Source organism: Salarias fasciatus, chromosome 11 (assembly GCF_902148845.1).
Source record: "Salarias fasciatus chromosome 11, fSalaFa1.1, whole genome shotgun sequence".
Lineage (NCBI taxonomy): Eukaryota > Metazoa > Chordata > Actinopteri > Blenniiformes > Blenniidae > Salarias > Salarias fasciatus.
Window position 1 is genome coordinate 22,745,599 of NC_043755.1, and position 25,493 is coordinate 22,771,091.

General features: G+C 47.2%; 1 protein-coding gene across 1 annotated transcript in view; it reads right to left on the reverse strand.

The window, feature by feature from the left end:
* Positions 1-4: 4 nt before the first annotated feature.
* The window catches only part of LOC115396526 (neurocalcin-delta-like), a gene marked incomplete at its 3' end in the record, with an annotated part of 58,694 nt that continues 33,205 nt past the window's right edge, over positions 5-25,493 (reverse strand). The window contains 3 exon segments of the mRNA XM_030102429.1: positions 5-94; positions 6,333-6,743; positions 23,469-23,818. Coding sequence (XP_029958289.1) covers positions 5-94; positions 6,333-6,710 — 468 coding nt within the window.

The following is a 25,493-nucleotide window of genomic DNA, read 5'->3' on the forward strand; positions in this document are numbered from 1 at the left end:
GTGTCATCTGCCTGAAGATCTTCTCCGTCCTTTTCTCGGGCGTCGACTCGTCTTCAGGCATCTTCATCACAGAGGAAACCATCTTATATATCGCCTGAACAGAGACACACACACACGGTGGGATGTAATCAGCAAAAACTCTTCACTTCAGATTATAAATCACAGGTTTTCCTGGTTCGGCTGCTCATGTTGAGGTTTCATTTCATGAAGACCGAGCCTGCTGGTCCTTCCACAGGCAGGAGGCGGTTTGAACATGTGAGCACGAGGGCCGGCGGCGATCACACTGCGGCATGGCGGCAGAGCCCGAGGCGGCTGCAGGTAATACCAGGACTGAATCCGTGATCGTTCAAACCCACCCGGGGGATTTAGCGGCTGCTCTAATCCAGGTTAACGCAGTGGAACGAGATTAAATTTATGAAGCCAAAAAAAAAAAAATTACAAGCAGCCAGCGGGAAGTGAAATGAGGTGGAGCTGGTACTCTGCTCAGCAGGAGCCTCGTCCGCTCTGCTCTCAGCACCTTTCACTCTAACGATCCCAAAGAAAGGTCTGGTCGATGGAGGCCGGCGCTCTGAGAAGTGAGCAGCAGAAGAAGGTAAAGGACGGACTCCTTAAAGGTCACAGAAGGTCATTTACAAGATTTATTTGAAATGGATGTACTGCTTTCAGGAAGTCAACTCAATACACACAATATATTACTGTTTCGGTTGTAGATCAGTCCAGAACATCGACACCACAGAAGAGTGTCTGTAATATTTTCAAGCTTCAAATGAAGAATTTAATCCTCATAATTCACCTGGACTCCACAGGGATGAAAGAACAATGAAGTCCCAGTGACGGGATAATTACGGTAGCTTTCTCTCATATTTCTTTTCTTTGAGCCAATTACGAGCTCTACCCCTAATTCTGCGATTAATCACAATTTTCAAAAATTAACAGTTGACAGTGTTCCATTAATAAATTGTGATGAATACGATTAAAACTGACAGGACTGAACTTTATAGAAAAAAATCCTTGTTGATAAGCTTTAAATGCAGAGTAGAATTCATATTTATCATTAATGGTGTGCTGCGTTTCAGAACTGAACTGTAGAAGAGAACGTAGAGAAAGAAATGCAGTGAGAACAAATTAAAGTAAGAAAATAGTGAAATCGCTTTTAAAATTGCTTTGGTGACATTGCAAACTGTTCCAGCGGAGCTCACACTGGGAGCTGGAAGGTTGTGCTTTTGCTGTTTTTTCGCTGTGAAATGGCTGCTTCATGCCTACAACCGAGACAGTTAAACGCAACAGATGCAGATCCAGTTAAAAAAAATTAAAAAATCTTTTTTATCTGAAGCTGAAGAAGTTTGACACTGAGCTAAAAGAGTGTGTTTGTCACGGGAAAAGCCTGCTGCAGGTGGAAAAGCAGCGAGAGAGGAAAGCTGCAGTGGAGTTCAGAGCTGCCTGTCTTACTTCCACTGTCTGACGGGGGGAAATACGCCAATCCAGACATTCTGATGATAAATATCCACATGTAAATATTATTTTTGCAGATAAGTTGTCACTTGACCGCATGCCACTGGCTCTGCTGCCTCCTGGCTGCTGATTGGCACTGATAACAGGCAGAACGCTGTCACCTCATCAAACCAAATGATCAGAGTTTGAGTCTGTTAACATCTCTGACTTCTTAAATTACTTTATTGCATCGTTGGATGATCGCACAGTTTCGAAAAGCATAAAAAGAGGCATCGGATGCTTTATTCTAATATAATAAGTCTTCTAGAATTAATTAAAAAACATACGTGTTGCTACAGTTCAAAATATATCAGGGAATAGTCAATCAAAATTATCAAAGTGAAATCATTCTGTGATCAGCAGGTTATTGCTATACACAGATCTATGTCATATATACATATTATCTGATAATACATTTCCTATAACATAACACGTATGTACACATTATCTATCTCATGTATTGTATTTAACAACTGATATTGGTGTTGTCAAGACATTTATTCCAGTTGCCAAATTCAGCTCCAAGTCATCTGGAGTGGACTGGACTGGTACAGCAGAGCCAAAGTAATCTTTAAAATTAGATTTATATTTAAAGCAACACTAAGGAACTTTCAGTTTTCGTTGATTTTGGCGGCCAGTGGACAAAGCGGTAGTGTTTTGCCTGAACGAATACTACAGTTCCCATGAGGACTAGCGCGTGGCGTGGTAAAATGCTGCTCCCGGTGGCGTGCTGTCGGACTGAACTCGCCTACATTTGTTTCCAGTGGCTGTGTGAAGGACGGATAGCGACGAGGTAATGAATCTAATGATGGCTAAACAATGTTATATCATGATGTGACGCATGCCGTAAAGCAGTCCGCACATGTGGAGTTTTTTAGTGTGCAGGGTTCCTACCACCCTCCTCACAGCTGTTTAGTCCGAGTGAAAGCAATACTGACGCCCTCAGCCGTGACAGAGGGTCATTCAACTAGTTGTAAGTCGAGTATCATCACAAAAGATATTAAAATGTTTTATTAAGGTTGAAAAGTTCCTGAGTGTCGGTTTAAAAATTCAAACCTGGGTTCTTCTGTTTGACACGCCTGGTTTATACTGCACGTATTCTCATTTATAAAAATCTAAGTGATGATTTGCAACACCTTGAATTTCCCACACGGGAAACTGAAATCCTCTGTGGCTCTGATACAGAGGTGAAGAAGAAATGAAAAGCTGACAGATTAAGAATCAAATATACGTTTTTGAGAGATTTCTATCAAGTCTGACTGAGTTCGACCAAAAACAGGCGTGAACGGGTTTGAGAGGAAGCCGTCGTGGACTGGTGCTGAAAGTGATGTTTGCTCTTTGGATCTGGTGAAAAGACGCTGAGCTCAGACTGGACTCGGAGTCGGACTCAGGCTGTTGCTTCTGGCTTCACGGTGAAGTTTCAGCCCCGAGCCAGACTGAAGTAAATCCCCTCACTCAGCTTTGCTGGTTTGTGTGTTTTGTGCTCTTCGCCCGCCTCCCTCTGCTCGAGACGCCTCGCAGGAAAACTTTCCTCAAACTCGCAGACCCTTCATTTCCCAGCACCCGAGACCCACATCTGAGACAGGCGGAGGTGGAGGTGGTGTGAGAGGCAAGGTGAATCAGGACTCTCACACTTGTGTGAGCAGAAGCATCTGATCCGTTTGCAGTGGCAGCTTCCCGCCTCGGCCACAGCCGAGCTCCACTCCTCCACCCGCGTCCTCTCCCAGCCCTTCTCGCCCGAACGCCGCTCTGAGCTCTCCGCACCGCCACCGCTCGCGCCGAGTTTTACATGAGAAGCAGGAGGAGGGCGGATGAGTGTCATCTCCCTCGCTGGGCTCAGATTTTGGCTCGGCTCCCATCCATCCCGTTCAATTAACTCCCACAGCAAGGCCCCATCAGGAGCATCAGCGGCGCTTACACACTCCCGGCAATTTCACGAAAAAAAAACAAAAAACAAAACACCTAAACATTGTTTCAAACGTGCATTAGTTTTGTGTTGGCCGTTCTTTCCTCAGGCAGGTTTTGCAGTTTAATTATTCACTTAGGTTTCATTATGTTGACTAAAATGGTCACATTTTTCACATTCTTCACCGTTATCACATCATTGGTTGCTCTCGCACCTCGGCCAACACAGCTGCCAATGGCTACTTTGCAAATTTGGTGTTTCACCGCGAGGAGAGAGAAAAATACAGTTTTTATTTACTGAGCTCCAAATTTAGAAAAATGCAATCATGATTTCCAAAGACTGAGAGAAAATACACAGAGATCACTGTGTAAAAAACTGGTTTAATCAAGAGGTATATGATATTTAGGAAAATTAACTGATCACCACTGTGATGGACAGCTGTCATCAAGATACAATTATTGGTTTCAAGGGCAGCAGAAACGAAAGCAGACTTCACCAGATGACAGTGTGGAGATTATGTGAGACAACATGGAGGTAATTTCCTAAATCCGTATGCAGATTTGAAGTAACGAGATTCTGAGAAAGCGGCGTGAGAGCAGCCGTTAAAGCTGCCAGCAGCTCCAGCCGCGGCCGCCGAGGCTAAAAGGGGCTGATTGATGTTACATCAGCCGTGGCCGGGCGCCAGCGGCAGGGCTCTGGGGGCCGGGCGCCAGCGGCAGGGCTCTGGGGGCCGGGCGCCGGGCACCGGCCCGCTGGTGTGACGGCTCGGGGGATTTCTGATTTCAGGGAGGGAGTCGTCATCGTCCTCCAAACAAACGCTCCAAAAATAAGAAGGCTTCAGATCTATTGATCCTAAAAAGAGAAGGACTGAGGAGGTGATCCCTCAGGCCCAGAGACCGTCAGCTGTACACAGATTAATCTGCATTTGGATAAAGAGATCTGAGGGAGGACGGCTGGATTTCTATGCTCAACCTTCCCGGGTCACAGGCCACAGAAACAGGATGGATTTAGTTCTCATGAGAGCCACCTGCCAAATCCGTCCTCTGAAACTCTGACACTGATCACAGGGAGCTGCAGGATTCACTCACCTCACCCTCATTCAAGGCTTCCTTCAACTGAGAAAAGTATCAGACCAACGCAGCAGCGTTGTTTTTTTAGCCATTGTCAGGCAGCGGCTGATAATTAGCCGGCAGCTGCATGCGCTCGCACGCATCCCTCCGACACTCCGCTCCTCCGAGGCCCGCCGGGCTCGGCACGCCGGCGTCTGACTCATCGCTTTCTTCTCCTCTGTCCCTGCGAACGGGGCCACCTCTTAATGAAAGGTGGGCAGGAGGCTTCTGCTGTCGGAGGCCGGAGTCTGAATCACGGGGAGGCTCGTTTCTCCTTGAAGTGACGACAGGAGGGCAACACCAGACGCTGTCTTCACCGGCTCTGCGCACGCAGCAGTATTGATTCCGAGGATGCTGTTGGAATTCTAAAGTGAAATGTAAATCCATCGTGTGAAAGTATGAAACAAATCCCACGTGCGTTTTGTGAGCAAGTATGAAATTGAGACCTGCTGAACTAAATTGATTACAATCAGGCAATTACCTCCTCTGCCTGCAGCTGTGTGACTCATACGTTATTGTAGCGTATTTTAATCCATGAAATTGCGATGCTCGATGGCGTCCACACAAAGCAAAGTTAGCAGCGAGCAGAGAGGCTGTGGAGGAGCCAGGTGTGTGTGAAAACAGAGCAGAGACTCACAGGTCAGAGAGAAAATAAATAATGCACTGAACTGGATTACAGTTCAAACTTTTAGATTGGAGGCCAAAAGGGCTAAATGAAGCATTCGATGATAGAGAAACACACATCCAGTGTGTCTTTTAGTTTCTCCTCAAAATAGGAAATGTCTGTCCTCCTCATCCGTCCTGCTCTCCCTTCCTCCTCTATACGTCTTCCTGTCCCGAGGCGGACTTCCTGCAGGGAGAACCACTCAGAGGTGATGAGATCTGGTCGATCAGCCAGAAACACACATGAGCCGAAACGAAACTGGCTGCGGTTAAATAAATAAGAGAAGAAAATGAGGGGAAACACACACACACACACACACACAGCCGAGTGTGTGTGAGCAGATAATTGTCAGTTTACACGCGTAGCCTTTGTGCAGGAAATGCCACCCACTCCCTTCACTTCTCTCTGATGTCTTTCTAAAGGTGAGCTCTGCCTCTGTGCAAATCTCAGACATCAAATGCTGAATGTTTTGGAGCAAAACAGAAAAAAAAACAAGAATCATCCTCTTTTATTAGAAAATGCATTGAGCGGGATGAGCAGGACTTCCAGTGAAACGGCGTGGAGATGCTGTGTTGGGCTGGTTCTGCCTGGCCCGCCGGGCCTTCCAGCCTCCATTAGCTAACAGATAACAGCAGGTTGTTTGAACAGCGTCTGGGGTTTTCAGTGCGAGACGTCTTTCCTCATCCGTCCGGCTGTTTTCTGGCAGCTGCAGACGCCGAGGAGGCTTTACAAAGTACGCTGCTCGATAAAACGTCTGCATTGTGTCCTGTCCTGTCATGTTTGTGTGCAGACGAGCGCGTACGGTACACAGTGGGCGACCGAGGCAGACACGGATTAGGCTGAGCCGGCGCTCGGCTCGCTCCCGGAGAAGGTGCGCCGCAGATGGAACGAGCTAACGGAGCCGTTTCCTTTCTCTTTAAGCCACACTGAGGAAGGAACTGATTTAATGAATCCTGGACTCATTCCAAAGCTGCTAACTGTGGGCGTGACTGGGAGTGTTTCTCATCAGTCGGAATCTATCTTTTAGCACGCCAAAAGTTCGCTGCCTTCAGGAAAAGAGGTTCTAAAGCAGACATCTTTTAGGAATCAAGACCGAATGTCTCCTCACTCCATTCTTTGTTCTGCTCTTCCTGAAATGCAAGCGTCACGGCGATATTCTCACCTGCACGATCTCCAGCATCTCGGCCTTGCTGATGTACCCGTTGCCGTCCAGGTCGTACATGCTGAAGGCCCACTTCAGCTTCTGCTCCAGCTTGCCGCGCGACGTCACGCTCAGCGCGATGATGAACTACCGGAAGTCTATCGTCCCGTCTCCGTTGGCGTCGAAGGTGCGGAAGACGTGCTCGGCGAACTTGGACGCGTCCCCGTAGGGGAAGAAGTTGCCGTAGATCTTCTTGAACTCCTCCATGGAGAGGTTCCCGCTGGGGCAGTCCCTCAGGAAGCCCTTGTACCACTCCTGGATCTCGTGCTCGGTGAAGTCGGTGCTCTCCAGGAGGTCCTGCATCACCTCCGGGCGCAGCTTGCTGTTCTGCTTCCCCATGACTGTCGGGCCTGTTGATCGCTCTGCTCACAGCTGAGGAACGGAGAGAGAGAGCGCAACACGTGACTTCTCGACAAAGTATTTGCTTTGCATTAACATGAAAATGTTTAAAATCCCCCAAAATCAGAAACCGAAGTACTGAAGATGGATTCGGGTCAGTCTGGGTATGATTACATGCGATGGTCTCCATACATGAAACTCATATGGGAGAAAAACTGATCAATAATGCATAAAAGCAGATGGAGGCATCGCTTCAGCTTGACTGCAGGTAACTCTGAGTCCTCCTGAGGAAAAGCAGCGCAGAGCGGAGGACCCAGCTGTCGTATCCTTAAGAGGCTTTGCTGAGGTATGAAACCAAAAATGTAAGCAGCACCACTTTAAATCCATCAGGACTAAAGATCACTCCTTTTTTTTTTTTTTTACAAACTAATGGAACTTTCCATGGAAAAGCGCTCTGTGTGCTCAGAGTACACACAGCGCCATATGCCAGACCTGACTTTAATTACACTGTAAAATCTCCCACACACATTAAACCAGGATTAGTCCGCTGATAGGGGAAGGCGGTGCAGTCAAATGATATCTGAGCCCCGCCGCTCCACAAACATCATTCAGATTCATAACCTCTCCGAGGAACAGTTTCTCTCGCCTCTTCCTGGAACAGGCGGATCAGTGTTTGTCGGCCCGACCTTTATGAACCGGATAAAGCTTTATAATCCCTGTCTGAAGTCCATTTAAATGCCTGCGGAAAGTGGGAACTACACCATTTACTCCAAATAGAGCGCTGATGGCTCATTATCTTCACGCATTTAGGCGAGAATAAAGAACATCGTCCGACTTTGGCTCGTAAAAGTGACCGTCGTTGAATGATTGCCAAACTGGAGCCGAGAGAGTGGTGGACGCCAATCGTACAATATCTCAAGGAAGAGAGTGAATATTCCTTTCAGAATCTATATCAGGAAGACGTCTTGAGACTTCTGATCCCTGCCTGTGTGTATTTTCTGACGGCGGTGGACTCAAACCTGCAGGATTTCTGTCTGGAATGTTGGATTTCTCTGTTTATCCAAACAGCTTGAAATGACAATCACAAAACTGAAATGTTCCATTGAATAAATAAAATGTAAGGTTTTTATTCTGGAGACCCCGGAGATGGCTTATTACCTGTGTTCACTTCATGCTGTGTTTTGCGTCGTCCTATTTTTGTAGCATTTCACTGGCAGTGAAGGAGGGAGAAGTGACAGGCTGGAAGAGTCTGTTTTTTATCTGTGCTTCTGGGGACATAAACAGGAAGTGCCTGCTCGTGGTCTTAGTGAGATTGTTCTCATTTCTCTCACTAAAACTTCCATTAAAGCATGAGACTGAGAAAACGCAGCATTGATCCTCAGTCAGGGCTGCAGCACATGCAGTGGCTCCCCGAACAGGGGAGTCAGAAGTGATGCGTTTAAAGGATTAGGTGTTTGTGTACAGTATGTATTCAGCTGTGTGACACGATCCGCGCTCTGCCTCTCGCTTCACCGTAGGAGGAAAAAAAAAGAAGTAGTCTCAGGAAATGAGTCAGAGTGAATTTGACAGTGCTGCAGTCAACCATCGGAGACGAAATCAAACGCAGAGGGTTTCTTTTTCACATCCGTGTTCATACGGGGGTCGGAACAGAACGCCGCCAGCGGCTCCAGTCCGGTCTGGGTCACGGTCCAGTCCTGGATATCTGACGAGCCGGAGCTGAACTATCCACCGGTGGAAAAACTGGAGCTCTAAATCACAGAGTGATAACATTCAGACACTGTTCTGACTTCTCCTCAGCAAAAACATGAAGGTGAGCCGGGTTCCGGTTCTGGTTCCAGTCCCAGAACAGGAATAAACCAAGAAGAAGAAGAGGAGCCGCCGTCTTCCTGGGACTTCAATAATAAGACTCACATTTTTGGCAGGACATCTTATTTTCTGTTTTCTGCTTGTATTACACAATGCCGCTTGCTTATGCTCGCTGAGTCACGTATAAACAGTGACATAATGAATCTGTGGGACGAGCAGATAGGGCCGAGCTTAAAGGGAACATTTACAGGCTGCACACGCTTTATCTCCCAGAGCGAGGCGCGCTGCAGAAAAGCTGGTAAAAACATCAATAACATGCTGAACCTGAGGGTCTGGGAATAAACCAGGTGTGTAAAAGTTGAGGCCCGTGGGCCAAAATGAGCCCCAATCCGGCCTGCCAGGAGACTCTGAGGAGCGTTTATCCACATTTCCCGTTAATTCGCTCCTCATTCAGCCTGAATCCTTCTGTCGCCTCAGAAGCCTTGAAAGTGAAGCTGGTGCGGCGCTTTACTTTGTGTTCCACAGCAGGGAGCATCGGATGATTGAGGGTTTGGTTAAAACTGTCAGAAAAGCCTCGCCCTAACGCCACTGTGAGCTGAGGCTCCAGCGGACCTCGAGGTGCTTCTGCTCCGGCCGGACTAATGGAGTCCAGACTGTGACCCGAACCCTCTCACAGCTGTAATCACCGACCCGCTGCCCCGTCACCTGTCACGACACCCTATTTCCAGCCTGCCCTCGCACGCCCGCGGCCGCGGAGCCGCTCCGCTGCTCCGGGCGCCCTGCTGCCCGGTGACATGCTCAGCCAACCCAGGGCGCCGCTGACAACTCACTCGTGTGATGACAGGAATTCTTCTTTTCTTCCTCTGCTCCTCTGTTGTGTGAGGATTCTCACCTCCTCTTGTTGGGGAGGTTACCTCACACACAGTGAATCAAAACTGGAAAGTAACTTCAGATCAACTGAGTTTTAGGAACTGAAAAGGTTCTTAAAACTCTACAGAAGATCCTGAGCCTCATCGCAGCACATTCCCTCCCTCATAATCACCAGCTCAACAAAGATGCGCCTCGCCTCCCTCCGTTCTGCGCCTTGAGCGGATCGCCACTCAAATCCAGCCGACTGCGATCCGCGTTCAAACTGGTCCCAGCTTCATTTTCTCACAAATCGCCACCACTTCACACACAAAGCCACGCTGACTGGTTATCGAGCAGACACCTTCCAGTCACTTCCAGTGTGTGTGTGTTGAACACGAGACCTCTCCAGGATGAAAGGCTGCATGAATACATTCACGAGGCGGCTGCCGCTCGCCGATAGCGGCGGCCGAGGGCCGGGGGAGAGCACGTCTCATGCTGCGAGGGGCTTCATCATCTGTGTGTCAACATTTCACACACACACACACACACCTTGATTTCCCCACACCTGACCTCTTCAGAGTCGCTTTCTCCTCTCAACACGTCCATTTTCCTCCTCATCATTCATTCTGTTCCTGCACTTTTCACACACCGTATTTCCATACACTCTCCAGCGCTTCGCTTTAATTTCAACCTACACACGCCCGGCTCTCTCTTATGAAGCAATTTCACGCAGTTACCATGGCAACGTCGAGGTTTTTAAAAAAAAAAAAAAAGATTCTCAAAACCCATTGATGAGCTTTATGGCTGAGTGAGCTGCAGACACACACACACACACACACACACACACACCACACACACAACACACACCACACACACACACACACACACACCACACACACAACACACACACACACACCACACACACACACACACACACACACACACACACACCACACACACACACACACACACACACACACACAGAGCTCTGAATCCAAATCAGTGACTGAGCGTGTGTGTCAGTGGGTGTGTGTGTGTGTGTGTGTGTGGGTGTAGGTGTACGGGTGGTGGTGTGGGTGCAGGAATACGAGGCGAGTAGCAGATAACCAACAGGTGAGATCATGGATTTATTGTTCATTCAAAGCAGCATTTTCTGCTTTATAGCAATAAGAACGGTCTCATCTTTCACAGACGAGCTTTGGAAAACCTGACACTGTGTTGTTATTCTCATAATTCATGGACGCATGTATCCAGAATCTGTTTACACAACGGCCAGGTATGCTGCTTTCTAATACGTGATCTGTGCTTGGCATGCAAAAGTCTCACAAGCGTAACGCACACACCATTTATGAGATGTAGAAAAAGCAACAAAGCAGATGAGGAGAGGATTGTGCCCAAAAAAAATCGAACAGCTCCACAGCACGACCGACCAATCACAGCCGAGATTCACCAGAATCTCTGCAACCACATGTGCAACACGAGCCCCTCAGTCCCGTCCAAGTTATTTTGGAAAAAGAATGGCACATTTTCTGCCCATTTCATAGCTATAAATCAAGCATTCTGTTCATAAAGGGGTTAAACAGTCCCAGCAGCTGTTTGCATGCATGCGTACATACATACATATGACGTCTCCGGCTTCATGCATGCAGGCCAGACCATCCAGAAATCGGAGGATTATAGATTAAAGTCATAAAACCACAGCTCATCCAGAGCATCCATTCAGATTGCGCTCCGCTCCCCTTCACTAAAGCCACGGCGGCAGCAGCTGCTCGGAGGGCGAAGGGGGCTTAAAGTCCAGCTGCACCAGATTCCTGCGGAGAAGGAATCTCAGGGTGGAAAAGCCTGGTAAAAGGATACGTGTAGAATTTACAATGTGGGGGTGAAGAGTAAACACCCCAGTGAACTGCTGGAGAAAATGAACCGATGGACAAACTTTCAGCCGTGTCTATTTGTGGGAGAGGCTCAATCTTTTGCAGAACAAAGGTTCTAACCAATGTGTGCAGAGAGGTTTTGTTAAGATGCAAATGAGAACCTCAGATGTGACTTTCAGCAGCTCCCAGCACAAGTCGGCTGTTTAATCGAGATAAAAAGACTTTTAAATTGAGATAAATCCACAATAAGAACAACAATGCAAGCAAGCTGCAGAAACAAGTGGAGAAAAGGAGCATGCTGGGAGAAAGGACAGAGCATGTCAGTCTGGAGGAGGTCGGGGCAGATGGGCGGATCAGACAGGCTTTAATCCATCAGACTGTCGTTAATGTTAAACACAAAATGACAAAGAGCAGGATTAAATGCCACTAAATTCTAACTCCCAGTAGAAATGAACTAATATAGTATTTAAAACTATGTTTATCCTGAGATTTACAACAAAAAATGTCATTTTTTTTCCGACCCTCTGTCCCTCATCATCTTTAAACCCCAAATTACATTGTGCCACCACTCAAACAAACAGCATCTGCAGGGAGACTGGAGCAAACACAACCTCTTCTGCTCTTTTTCTGATACATCAGCAGGTAATAGCATTACGATGTTCTCTTTTTTAAATAGCAACAATCAGTCTGAATCCGTCGACTGAACATTATGAAGAAGTGAATCTCTGCCCGCTGCACCGTGCAATATAAGACCGTACCACCATTCTTTGCTCCTCCTGGAGCAACGTGAGCAGAGGCGAGCTGCAGGTTTCCAGCAGCAGGGTCTGTGGCGGCTGCACTGAAGAAGAGGCCCCTACGTGCACGAGCACGAGCACGAGCACGAGCACTGACGTGATGCTCAACTGAACTCTGACTGCTGCTTGTCTGAAACACACTTTAAGAGCAGGTTTCTTTTCATTTCAGCCCAGCTGTGCTCTGATTCGTGATGACCTGCACCCACACCACAAATTACACACACACACACACACACACACACACGCTGCACTTCACTTAATGTTTTACCAAATAATCTTTCCTGCTTTCATTTACTTCACCTGCGTCTCCACAGCACAATGATGCTAAAAGCCAATGTAGCATACGGCTAAAAGGAGGAGAATTAGCTAATTGCAAACAAAAACTAAGAGCTTCTGGATAAAAACCCTTGAATATTAATGCTGTGTGAGTGCTGACCGCAGAAAGAGGCTGTGATGTGCTGCACAAAGAAATCCCAGTGAAAGGAAAAGGCAGGCGAGAAAAACTCAAAGGAGGAAACTCAAAGAGGGAGAAAGTTTCCAGAGAGAGAGACGGGGGAGTTCTTTTTCTGCAGAAACATCTGTACACTTGTTTTTTCGGGTTTTTTTTCCATATATTTGTGTGAAGCTGCCAGCAGCTCAAGACCCCACAACAATGGACCCATGGAACAAGAGGGGAGGTGAGGCAGAGGCCGACCAGAAATAGCCATTAAAATGAGAAAGAAAGTGCTGATGAATGGATGACGGCTGCAGCTTCCTACGTGCTGCGGGGCCAGAGCAGACACACCTCTGCGTCAGCCAGACAAGCAGAGGCTGAAAGACTGAGGCCTGCTTTACACAACAACGCTTTCTTTCAGAGAAGTTTCACGTCTGCCTGGAAAAGTTTCGGAAACGATGTCCATTTCCATGGATATTATCTGAAATGCAGAAAATGTTGTTTTTGTGATAATAACTAAACCGAATCATTTGTGGATACGTGGCTCATACCACGGAAATATCTGAAGGCATTCACAGCAAAGCGTCACACCTTGAAATCTTGGGGATCGTCAAAGATGAACGCTCTCCCCTGGAAGCGTCCCGACAGTGCTCTGGCCCTGCGAGGCGAGGTGGGAAACACAGACTGGCACTGGCGGAGCGCCAGGCAGTAGCTGACCTGAAAAAAGAGGGGCTGGATGAGTTTGTACTACTTGGACCGAAGCCAGCGTTTGCGGGGTCTGCCTCCGTGTTTCTTCCGCTGTTCTTCTAGGAATGAAGCTGAGGCCACATGCACGGGAGCTGCTCCCTTCAAAATGATTACTGAACCACACACACGCACACAGACACACGCGCACACACACATCATTATGAAGTCCTGTCACACTGATTAGCGCTGCTAGCTGATTAGCTTGGTGCAGCCCACGGTCGTTATTTCCAGCCCTTATACTTTTAAATGGCCTCCTTAGCCTTCATTAGGTTGCTATGGCAACAGACCTGATAGGGGGAGGAAGAAGAGGAGGAGGATGATGATGAGGAGGGAGGAGGGCGGCGGCGGCAACCACACATAGCGTCTATTGATCCAGCAGCAGAGAAGGGGCAGAAGACGACACACTTCCTCCAGCCAGTTTCATAATCAACTTAAACGCCGGTGTAATCGAATCTCTGCAGCGGCGCAGCGCAGCTCTGCAGCCGTGGCCAAGGTATTAAACAACTATCAGGACTACTTAGCCCTGGCGTTTTTTCTGTGGAGCGTCAGATATAAGAATAGCCTCGGACCTAGGAGCTACTAGTACTTCAGTAATCAAAGAAATCAAGTGGGATGTTTGTTAAAAAACTGTCAGAGCTGAAGCCTGCTGTACTGAAAAGCAAAATAAGCAATATAATATTTAGAGAAGAGAGAAACGGGTGTGTGTGAGGAAAGAGGAAGAGAGAAACTGTGACTGGAGCGCAGACTGAGCCTGGAGATGGCTCTGATCGAAGACGGCCTCTGGGGACGCTACAAGGCTGGCCGCGCTTCCTGTGGTCAAAGGAAAATATAGAAACAGGATATAACATCACGGAAAGTAACAAACAGAAGGGAAGTTACATCACAGCAGAGGTCGGAGGTCAGGATTAACCCAGGGAACGACCATGTGCTCCACGCTGGAGACGCTGAGTGAGCAGAGGCTGAGCCCATCAACCAACTGATATGTTCACATCAGTTTTACTCTGGACCTGTTTTTCAAAGTGTGCTGAGAGTTTTCTGGCACGTATTATTCAACAGAACTCAAACATGTATGCACAGTTTTAAGTGTGTGTGTGTGGACAAAAGTGACAGCAGCCAACTGAACACAAGCAGTTGGCATATCTTAAAATAAAACCGTAAAAAAAACAGTGTTTTTTGGGAATGCCCATATCAGCTGCTCCGAATCTGAAGTGTTTTTTGCTTGTTTATAAGAAATTAAGCTTCAACAACAACAAAATGTTCAATGCTTGACTTGAATTTAAACACATATTCAAATGTCTGCATTATTTAAGTCAACACAGACACTCATACCCCAGACCTACAGCCAATTTAGAGTCACAAATTAACCTAAAATACTGTTTTAGGAGGAAGTAGAGAACATGCAACCTCCACAGGAAGACGCTCAAGCCCAATCCGGCTTTGAACCAGCAGCTGTGAGCAGAATAGGAGCACAACAACAAATAAACTCCACAAAAGCAATTTTAGCCTTTCCAGCAGCAAAGGCACCACAGCTAGACATTAGTGCAGATTTTTATTGATAACTGTTATTATCACTGAGAAAATACTGATGAAGCCACTTTGAAAAGACTGAAATGATTTAGTTTGCATTGAGATAGGACAATGGACATAATTATACATGTATCAGTCGTGTTGTAGTGAAGACCACCACACGTGAGACGGGGTCAAGACCAAGACCAGAGAATCCCAAGGCCAAGACAAGACCCAGACTTTTAGGAGCAAAGATCAAGTAAAAAAAAACCCTGAAATTGTGGTTCTTGAGAGCAGCCTCCAGTACTACAACACAAGCTGTGAGAGAGGAGCAGACACTCTGTAATCACCATGATGGGGCAGAAATTCAACCAAACTCTGCTATCAGCTGCAGAATAAGGAAACTCCTTCCTGTGGAGAGTGACTCATCAGATATCTGAACCCATTTATCAACAATTGATTCATAGATGGTTCTTTTTCATGTTGTTTTAAAGGAAGAACCTCAACCTGAGTCAGAGGCGCATCACGATACAACCGGCATCCCGCATTACAGTGAAACTATCAGAAGATGAAAACCATTCAGGAATGAAAGAGTCTTCAGAAACGCGATCAGTGGAGCAGCGTTTTTGGAAATATTCCCCTGGACCTCCTGAGCTCCTCGGCGGCTCGGCCAGAGCCGTACCAGACCGGGTGTCGTCAAGGCCGCCCGGTTCTTCTGAGCTATCAGTTTCGTGCTGCATTGTGAATGATTCTTTCCAACCGACGTGCTGATGGAGGCAGGCAGTCAGAGGTACGCCGCCGGCCTTCAGCTGATTTCCACAGTGGGGATCACCTGGCGAGTAAACGGAATAATGACGCTTCAATCTGTGGATGTATTGATCGAGCGTGCACGCTCACACAGAGGCCTTCACGGCGTCAGATGAAAGCCGAGCGGGCGTCAAAAGGCACAAGGTCGCCGCCTGAGATGATCAAACAGGAACCGATGACACGCGATTCAGCAGCGACGGCGAGCGAGCGCCACTGGAAGCTGCAGACAGAGGTCAGCGCTTCTCAGTCGTGGACCACAGATGACGGCATCTACAGATTCAGCTGAATGTGAACGCGGACATTCATATAGACCGACGGCCGGTTGGATCGACATTACAGTGACTGTCGGCTCTAAAACATCTGCGACAGTGTTCAGAATGTGTTATGGAACAGTTTATTTTGTGATCGCTCTAATAAGCTGGCTGCAGCGCTGTAAAGGGACGCTGATGTGTTTGACCCGAGCATTTGTGACTACTGAGGTGAAACTATTTACAGCGTTAAAGTTGACCTGAGATTTCAAACGCTCCACTTCTTCAGGACAATACTGCACTAGATGTTCACAGGAAAACATAATTCACACATTTGCAGCAAAAGCTGTGAAAGCAGCCAAAGCACTGAAAGCTTTGCATGGTTTCAGTATCACAGGTGATCGCAGTTTAGAAACCTTCTGGGTGCAGTGTGGGATGGTCAGAGCGTTCATCCTCGTCCTAATGGCATCGGACTCAATGAGACGGTTTTATGTGTGACAAACGCCGCTGCACAGCTCCGTTTCAGAGCCAAAACTGCACATTTTATTTAAGATCATCACCTCACACCTCAGCCGACCAGTCAACAAACAGTGGTGTGGATTAACTGAGAGAGATAACAGGCTTAGACGATGATGTTTGCACATTAGTTCTCAAATAGAAATGAACATTTGTCTTCTGCTGTTTGCTCTTCAGATGATTTAAATGGAACCTTTATGATAAAACACGCCGCAAATAGTTCCTCGAAGTGGTTAAAATAGACCTAAAATAAACCTGAAAGAAAAAAAAAAGGAAAAGATGAATTTCAATTTACTCTTGAAATGGAAATTGACTGACAGGCCGAGACAGAAGCACTAATAGCTGAGTCACAATAACGACAATCCAACTGCGTCGTCTGTCCATTGTTCATGTCTGTAGTGCACTGTTCTCTGTGTGGATGTGTGTGTGTGAGCGGTGTCAACGTGCTAACTCGAGGCCTGGCACGCCAGCGACACCATTTTCAGCATTTCTCCATGTAAACAGACACCGTTTCCAAAATGCTGCCATGTAAACGGGTCCAGTTCTCACTCGAAGCGTCGCGTTAATGTGGCCTGATGTTCACTGACATTTCTCACAGCTACATAAACAGAATCTGCAGTCGAAGTCACAGTCTGCACAAATGCCTCGGTTTTACTGCGTCAAGCTCGACTACACAACATCAGTCAGGATGTAATTGAGCTGCGACATCTGTCACGGGAGAACGACGTTGCTATGGAGACAACCGATGGCAAACCAATATCAACACAGAGATGGAAGCGGTGGCATCTACAGAGGAGATATTCAAGACAATGGAGGGAGAAGCACTGATCTGCGTGGAACTTCGAGTGGCTCACAGTAAGCCAGCCGCCTCAGACGGCGATTCCCACCCAGATATCCGGCTGAGGAGAGCTCTAAGTGACGAGCGGCCGACGGCCCTCCGCGGCTCCCTCCTGTCCTCGTTCGGCCCGGTGAGGAACGCCGCATCCCGCCTGCCAAGGATCTCCACAGCGCTGAGGAATTATAAGTAGCTGCATCTGAAATCGCTCACGTCCGAGCTGCCAGCCTGTCGTCTGCAGCCCTCCCTTTGGGAAATTCATGACATGCCATATAATGAGGGACTCCTTAGCTGCAGGGACCCACACGAGAGAGGAGGGAAGCTCGGCGACGGCAGATCTGAATTCGTCCGGTGTCTTTTCCTCCTCGGATGTTTAAAGTCAGCGCACGCTGTTTTCAGTCAGCTGTGAATTTACAGGTAGCCAACCCCCTGAAAAAGGACTAATCTTAATGAAGTTAGGCAGAGTGATGAATTATTAAAGCTCTAATCTGTGATGACCGTGTGGTCATCCAACACCAAGAGGCTCCTCCAGGGACCGTTTTTTATTCTGAATAACAATAATGATCTGCTGTGTGCCGTGCACATGCTGCCGCTTGCTCTTAAGCCTAATTCATACTCCAGATGCTGCTGTGAACCACCTCCTCACAGCTGGTGTGTCGATGCTACACACACCTCCAACACACTCTAACTACTCATTCTGACCACGAGGGCAGAGTCAAATGAGTGTAATTTGAATATTAAGGTGAAAACAATACCTTCTGAAAACAACTATAATGGCATTTAATAGGTACTTGTATCGGTACTTTGTGTTGGCAGGTAGCTAAACTATTCGTACTCATCCTTCAAAAAGTATTAGTGGTAAATCAATCAACAGATACTTTATGAAAATTATTGCATTTCATGTGAGGAAATTGTTAGTTTAATCAGCTTTTATTTCATGTTCCTGTTTTCATGGTTAATGTATTTACTGAAGAAGGTTTGCTTTTAACCTTCTCATATAAAACTGGCAGTGAAAATGCCAGAGTGTGAGTGGCGTCACATGAAAGGTCTCTAGATAGAATCAGATCAAACATGGAATATTTTCTCTAAAATGAGGAGACTTCCTCTTGTGAGCATGTAGAATCCCCATGTCACGGCCCATCTCCATGAATCTGAACCAACGGGAGGCTTTCTCCATGTCCTGATGCTCAGTGAGAAATGAATCTCCAGATGCACCTCTGGCAGGAATGTGAATCCTTCCACCACAAAATCAACTCGGGCCAGAACCAGATGGGGATTTGTTCGACCTGCAGAGCCCACAAACAGCCGGACGAACCAAAGCATCCATGGAGAACAGCAACGTTGATGGTTCGTCTCCTGCTCATTTGATGGTTATTTCCCTTCCATTCTTGATGAGCGAACAGTGAGCAGTAACACACACTTCAGTGACACTGAACCAGAACATTTCATTGATGGTGCAGAGAGCTGAAGAGAAATGGCTCGTTCTTTGTCTCGCGTGCCCACCCTGAAATGACAGCGTGTGTGAATTCCTCTCCGAGGATAAAAATAGAACATCTGTTTCCCATAGTTCCCAGTTCCTGACGCATGGGAGCCTATAGACTCCGCTCTCCTTCAGCCGGAGACCGTCCCCTCATGTGGGACCTTTCAGCTGCCCTCCACTGTGGCGAGGCTCCTGCTGAATGACCTCTGACCCCTCCATAAAGGAGTCCTTTGGAAAGCGACAAAGGGCCGGGCTGACCAGCTGTCTCTCTCTGGAAACCATGGACGTGCATCTGTCTGAAGGAGGAAGAGATGGAAACTCTGCCGACCCACTGCTCCCTTTTTTGTTTAACTTCCTCCACCTTATCCATCAGTTCTATTAAAAACTCATCTTCCCAGCTCTGCAGTTTGTTAAAATCATTTCATTTCCACAGCTCTGCTTCATATCATCCTTCTGAATGTACCTTTTTTCCACTCTTCAAATATTCCTCGGCCGCAGTCACACACTAAACGTCTTCGTTCAGTTCAGGGTTTCAGGGCGCTGGAGCCGGACTTATTGAGACTGGACCAAATCAAGGTTTTCCAAGTTTTCTCAATAAAACAGTCATTACTTCCTGCCTAGCTTGTCTTGACACCCTTTCTGTCGCTCACCGCTCGTGTTTGCCGACAGGCCGACATTACAGGGTAAATAACGGTTGGTCAGTGTTGTCTTTCCTTCCATAACATGTCATTTGAAAAATACTGTTCTTATCCCAATCCGAAAACACCGGCTAATGAATGCATGACACCTCGGTCCAGCGCCGTGTTGCTATGACAGTCAGTGAGTAAGCGGCGTTAACCCCGAGTGACCCGCTGATTCAGACCGCCGCTCCGGGACGCAGGCCAGCGTGGCGGTCCTGATCCGGTGTGTGTTTTGGCCTTTCAGGTGAGAGCGTGGTGTAAATGTCACGACGATCACACTGACTGGTGTTTCCACGCAGCACCTGCTCCGTCGGTGAAGTTTGAGTGTAAGCAGCGTGAGAAAGTGTGTGAGCTGCGTACGTATCGCTGCACACCCGGCGAGCCGGCCGTTCTCTCCTCGCAGAGCGGTGCTCTCGCAGAGCGGCTGTTTATGAGCGAGGGCCCGCATTTAAAAACTGCCTCCGCTTCAGATCGAAGCCACGTGCGGCGCGCAGCCGGCAATTAGGCCGCCAAAACTGCAGTTTCGTTCCGTTTAAGACAAACTCCGCCGAGCCGCTGGCCACAAGTGGGCGTGTGAAACTATACGTGAAAACGAGTGAGTGCGTTGAGGAATCACACACCGAAGGACGTGACGTGCTAACAGTGTTTCTGTACTTTCATTTTCAGCATAATTTAAAACCAGCTTTACAGACTTTGCATGACTTCAGCATCATTTAGCCATAACATAACCTCATAACCAACATCAGTCTGACACACGTGATTAAAGCTGAGCTCACATCCTCGGCAGTCACGCTACAGTCTGTCTCCGCTCTTCATTATCTGAACGGATGGAAAACTGATTAGAAGTGAAAGAGCATCTTGTGGTTTGCCCTTTGACCTCCATCCTCAACAAATTGATTTAAGATCTAATGAGCCTAAACAGGCAGTGCACAATGAAAAAGATTAACACTTAAAACCATCAATAATGGATGGGAGAGGCTATTTCCTGGAAAATGTGTGTAATTGTTTGTAATTTGTTTTGGTCTGGACTGACATCACCAGAGTAAGACATGCGTAACAATGAGATTCCAGCCACTGTAAAGCAACAGTCTTGATTTAATTGGGAGATCTTGTGAGGCTCACAGATCTCTACAGCATTTCTTCATCAGGCTTCAGAGCTCAACAGATTTTGGCAGAATCGGACTGCAAGAGTCAGAAATACTCTGTAATCATCATCCGGGCCTCATGTGGAAGCTCAGATTTGATTTTCATGGTTTCTTTTGAAGGACGGACTGAAGATTTGTCAGGGCTTCACCTTTCATTTCTCCTCTCATCTCCAGATGAATGGTGTCCTCAGTGTTTCTGTGACGAACCGTTTCTTTTTATTCGTTTAAGATATGAGATCAGCATAAAAGCCACGATTAAATAATGCTCTGCTGGATGTATTAAGCGATAAGATACAAGCGCTCTCATTAAACCGTTTAAAGACATCAAGCACAGAGTCGCACACTCTTTGATTTCGTGGTGGTGTCCTGAAATTGCTCCGCCGCTCGCTCCAACACTTACTTTTAACACTCCATAATGAAGTGAGAGGAATCCAGACAGGGGAAGCATCTCACTGCCTCCCCGAGTGTCTGGCTCGTATCTGGAAGTGTATTTCTCACTAAGACTGCTTCTCATTCCCTCTGTTTCAGTCTGCTCTCTCAGCCTCTGCTCATAAATCAAAAGTTACATAAACTGCCTTCAAGTGAGTTTCCACCAGAGTTACATGAGCCTCCCCGAAGCACAGCACAGGAAGTGATAGAAGCGGAGCAGCCAAGCCCGCCCGAGCCGCAATTAAACGCTGCTTTACCGCCGCTTTAAACAAATGTGGGCATAAACACCCCGTGCAGGTGTCTCAGCGCTTTTCAGGACGCCGAAAAGAGGTTGAACGCACTTCTACCAACACACAGCTGCCTGAAATGCTCCACAGCCACATGCATTAGGTAAACATACACACACACCTGGACTCATCAATCATTTTAGCATTCGTGTGTGTAGCAACCAGCAATGGAGTCTAATAACTTATTAATTTTAGCAAATATCTAATGTACTAATACGATAATAAATTGAGAATAATGGAATAAAATTGTTCGATACAAAACTAAATCTAGAGGAAAGTGTCACTCTGGGTTTAAAAACCCACTGTAAAGACTGGTTGTGATAATGATGCATTTTCACTTGAAACTTTCTCGTGTAATCAGGGCAATAAGTACAATATTATATATCACACAGCAAACTTTATGTACAGTATGGCTCGTCGTGAAAATGGCATCGTTTGTATCCGCCCAAGAGGAGAGCCACTGCTCCACTGCTCCTTGAAATAATGTGAGAAACAAGCAATAAAACACAAATTCTCCTGGAAACTTCCCATGTGAAACGACTAAAACAAAGGACTGATATGCAGCTGAAGCCTACGGCTCAAGGACCTGCTGACAGGACCATGTTTCAAATGCAAATAAGACAACTTTTTTTAGTTGTTATATTTGCATTTCAGGAAAATCGTTCTGAAAATGATGTTCTTTACCACGGGTAAGGTAGAAAGGTAGAAGCATTGAAAACAACGCAGTGAGCATGCCTGGCTCGTGCTGTTGGTTGTTTTTGTAATGAAAGCACACACATACACACAGAGAACATTAACAATGAGAGAACACAGTGATTCGAATGGATAGACGACCATGTTGGATTGTTAGTTGACTTTAAACTCTAAAACTACCAGGTTGAGGAGAATATAAACTTGGAGTTGCTATTGTCCATCTAGAGGAACTGTGGTGTGCACGCGCAGCAGCAGCATTTCAAAAAGTTGCTTTTTCCCCGGTTTCCATGGCGATAGAGCGTTTTTAAGAAGCTGCTTTCAATGGTTACGAGCAGCGTTGTGGTATAAACACACCGCAAAATGCTGAGAAAAATATCAGTTTTCACTTGAAAACGAAGAAGCTGGGTGGGTGATCACAGCTTTTCTAGAGATATGAGGACGGAAACGTGTGCATCAGGAGGAAAATGGTTCCCACAACAAATGGCTGTGCACATTTACTTAAGCCGAGTGTGTGTGTGTGTGTGTGTGTGTGTGTGTGTGTGTGTGTGTGTGTGTGTGTGGCTGCAGCCTGTGCCAGTGTAAGCAGGTCTTACTGTTCATGCAGTGAGGCAGGAATTAAAAAAAGAACTGTTTCACATCTTTGTGAACTCGAACAGCTCATGACAGCAGCACTGTCATTAATCGGCTCGGATCGGCTCAGCAGATGCTAATTTCCAGCCTGAACTTTTGCACAGCTGTGTTGAATGTAATCAGATGGGCTCATGAGGACATAATGACAGCGACCTGTTATGTGTTGCTGGCCGGCGTCCACTTCATTAAGCCGCAGGAGGGGGGCGCTGGCGAGGAGAGGACGACCCAATGAGAGGAAAGTCTCACAGCCGATGAGTTCAAGAGAGGGGAGATGGCTTGCAGGAGAGCCGCAGGATCCACATTTCCCTCCCTTTTCCACCCTATTTGGGCTAAATGCAAGCTGGCATGCTTTTGTTAGAGGCATGCCGGGAGGTGGGGGTGTGTGTGGGGGGGCAGTCGGGGGAGAAGGGAGGCTGTCCTCACGCCAGGCGGCTATCATGAAAATTCCACTTGGCGGGGAAAAAAAATGCACTTCCATCATCAGGTTATTGATTGGCTTTCAGCATTCCTCCAGGTTGCAACCGTCACATTTCTGCTCTGCATAGCTCTGAGGTTTTCCCATCCCCTCGGAAGCAGCTGCCACCTGCCCCCCCTTCATCCTCCTCCTCTCCAGCCCACACCACCGCCGCTTGGCGAGGAGAAGCCATGTGGGGCTGCACATCGCACCGCGCCTCCCAGTGCTTGTGCTCTGGCTTGTTATCGGGCGGGCTGAGGGGAGGAAGAGGTCCGATCTTTCAGACCAGTGGTCTCCTTGAAAAAAAAAAAAACCCCTGCACACATCACGGTTTCTGCTCCGGCTAACAAAGTTCCCACGCACAAACTTCCCCCTTTGCACAAGTATGCCACTCACGCCTGAAACACTAATAATCATTAAAACGCTTCTTCATCCAGCTTCAACTTGCTGCACAACCCTTCTGGAAGCAACCACCGGCCGCTAAAGCACACAATACACACACACACACACACACACACACACAAAAGAGAAAACAACAGGAGGCTTACCTCACTTTGTACAAGCTGTTCAGCAGTCCATCACCCAGCACTTTCTCTCTAGGCTAAGTTTGAGGCAGCGGCAGCAGCAGCAGGAGGAGGAAGAGAAGAAGCAACAGGCGAGAAGAAAAGAATAGCAGCACAAATAACTGAAGATGAGGGGGGGCAGAAGAGCCGAGAGAGGAGACGACGAAGAGAGAGCGAGAGAGGAGGGGGAGATGGACTGAAGCAGAGCTAACGGGGACTGTCAGACTCCCAGAGTCTCCTCGTCTGAGCTGGAGGTTTATTCAAAGCCTGCAAACTAACTGGCTCCTCGGCTGCCTGCCGCCCCGGCCTGACGTCAGCACGGTCACATGACCCCGCTGTGGTGTGGAGGGGAAATGAGAAGGGGAGGGGAGACCAGAGCGAGGGAGGGGGGAAGCACAGAGAGGGAGAGAGAGAGAGAGAGAGACAGAGACAGAGAAGCCTGTGTTGCCGTGGTAACAGGCACACTGCACCACAATGATTTCAATAGGTCATCTGACACAAACACACACACAGACAGACACACACATTCTTGAATGCGGAGAAATTGTTCAAGGATGGAGTCAGAAAATCAAAAAGAAAGAGAAGTGGAATCAGAAAGTCGCCGAAAAATCAATAAAAGCAAATAAATGAAAAATCAGAAGCAAAAACCAATGTGTGCATTAATCTGCACGTCTGAATCACTGCTTTAAGGTAACGGCGTTAGTCTCTAGTGTAGACTTTTCTATCAGATCCATGAAGGTTCACGCTCCTGCGGTGGATTTGACAGCTGGTTTCCGTCATCAGCAGTGGACTTCCCAAAACGACTCCAGTGATTAACTCAACTCATGACTAATAGAAGAACTGTGCAGATCTGCAAAACAGACAGCTAAAATAAGCTATAAGAACAACTTTCAGGACTTTAGGGAAGTGGGGGAAAGGCAACTCTGGTTTTGATTGTATTTATATATTTTTTAAAACTAAGAGCCAGATGTGATGAATAAAATGATCAATACATTAATACAAGTACGGCCCTGGAGTTATTTTAATCTTTAGTCTTTTCCTGTTTAGCTTGTCTCTTGATTCTCACATTAAGGTCTGCTTTTTTTGGCAAACAAAATCATGTCCACGGCACTGATATCAAATATCAATACATAAATTAAATACTATTAGACTGGGCTACTGTTATTCTCTATTACTATGATGTTAAAAAAAAAAAAAACAGTTTCAGTTTCAGGGAGGGAGGCCGACACAGTCTTTAAGGTTAGTCTCTCCAACAAAGATCCCAGTTAGAGCTGGTTCAGGACACTCTGGATCATTCTGTAGTGAAGCTGCTACAGGTTTAGACTGCTGAGAGACCTTAGAGACCTTTAATGTACTGAACTTCTTTATTTTCTCAACCACCTCTCACTGGCTGCGTCCAAAAATCCTCCGTATAATCGGAATTTAAAGTGAAGCTGATTGTAAATGTGTCATATCAACACCTGAGTGGATCTGCTTCACTCCAATTGGCTTAAATGTTGGATCCGATGGAAGAGGTCGTCTACCTAGAGCAGGGGTGGGGAATCCTGGTCCTGGTGGGCCGCAGACCTGCATGTTTTCCAATGTCTCCCTGCTTCAACACAGCTGATTGCAATGAGGCTCGTTATCTGGCTTTCTGCTGGACTTGGCCATGAATCTTGATTCGATTCAGGTGTGTGCAAACGCCACTAGGCGGCAGATCGTGTTGTCGGGGTGGATTATTCGCTCTGTACATCCACTCCTTCATACGTAGAGTCACATAAGAACGGGTCCAGAAAACAGGAAGCAGGAATTAGGAAAGTCAAAAACAAGCAGAAGAATTGGACAGTGGTCAACACTTGTTGAGAGGCAAGATGGCCGCAAATTGCACAATAGCGCGTTGTTGAAGGAGGTCCTTGATAGACTGCCGGCGGACGCCCTGCGACCGGCGGGCGCTCCCTACAACACCGGTGCACAGCCAGTGGCGGCTCGCTACACAACAACGGTGCTCTGAGCCACCGAAAACTCCACTTC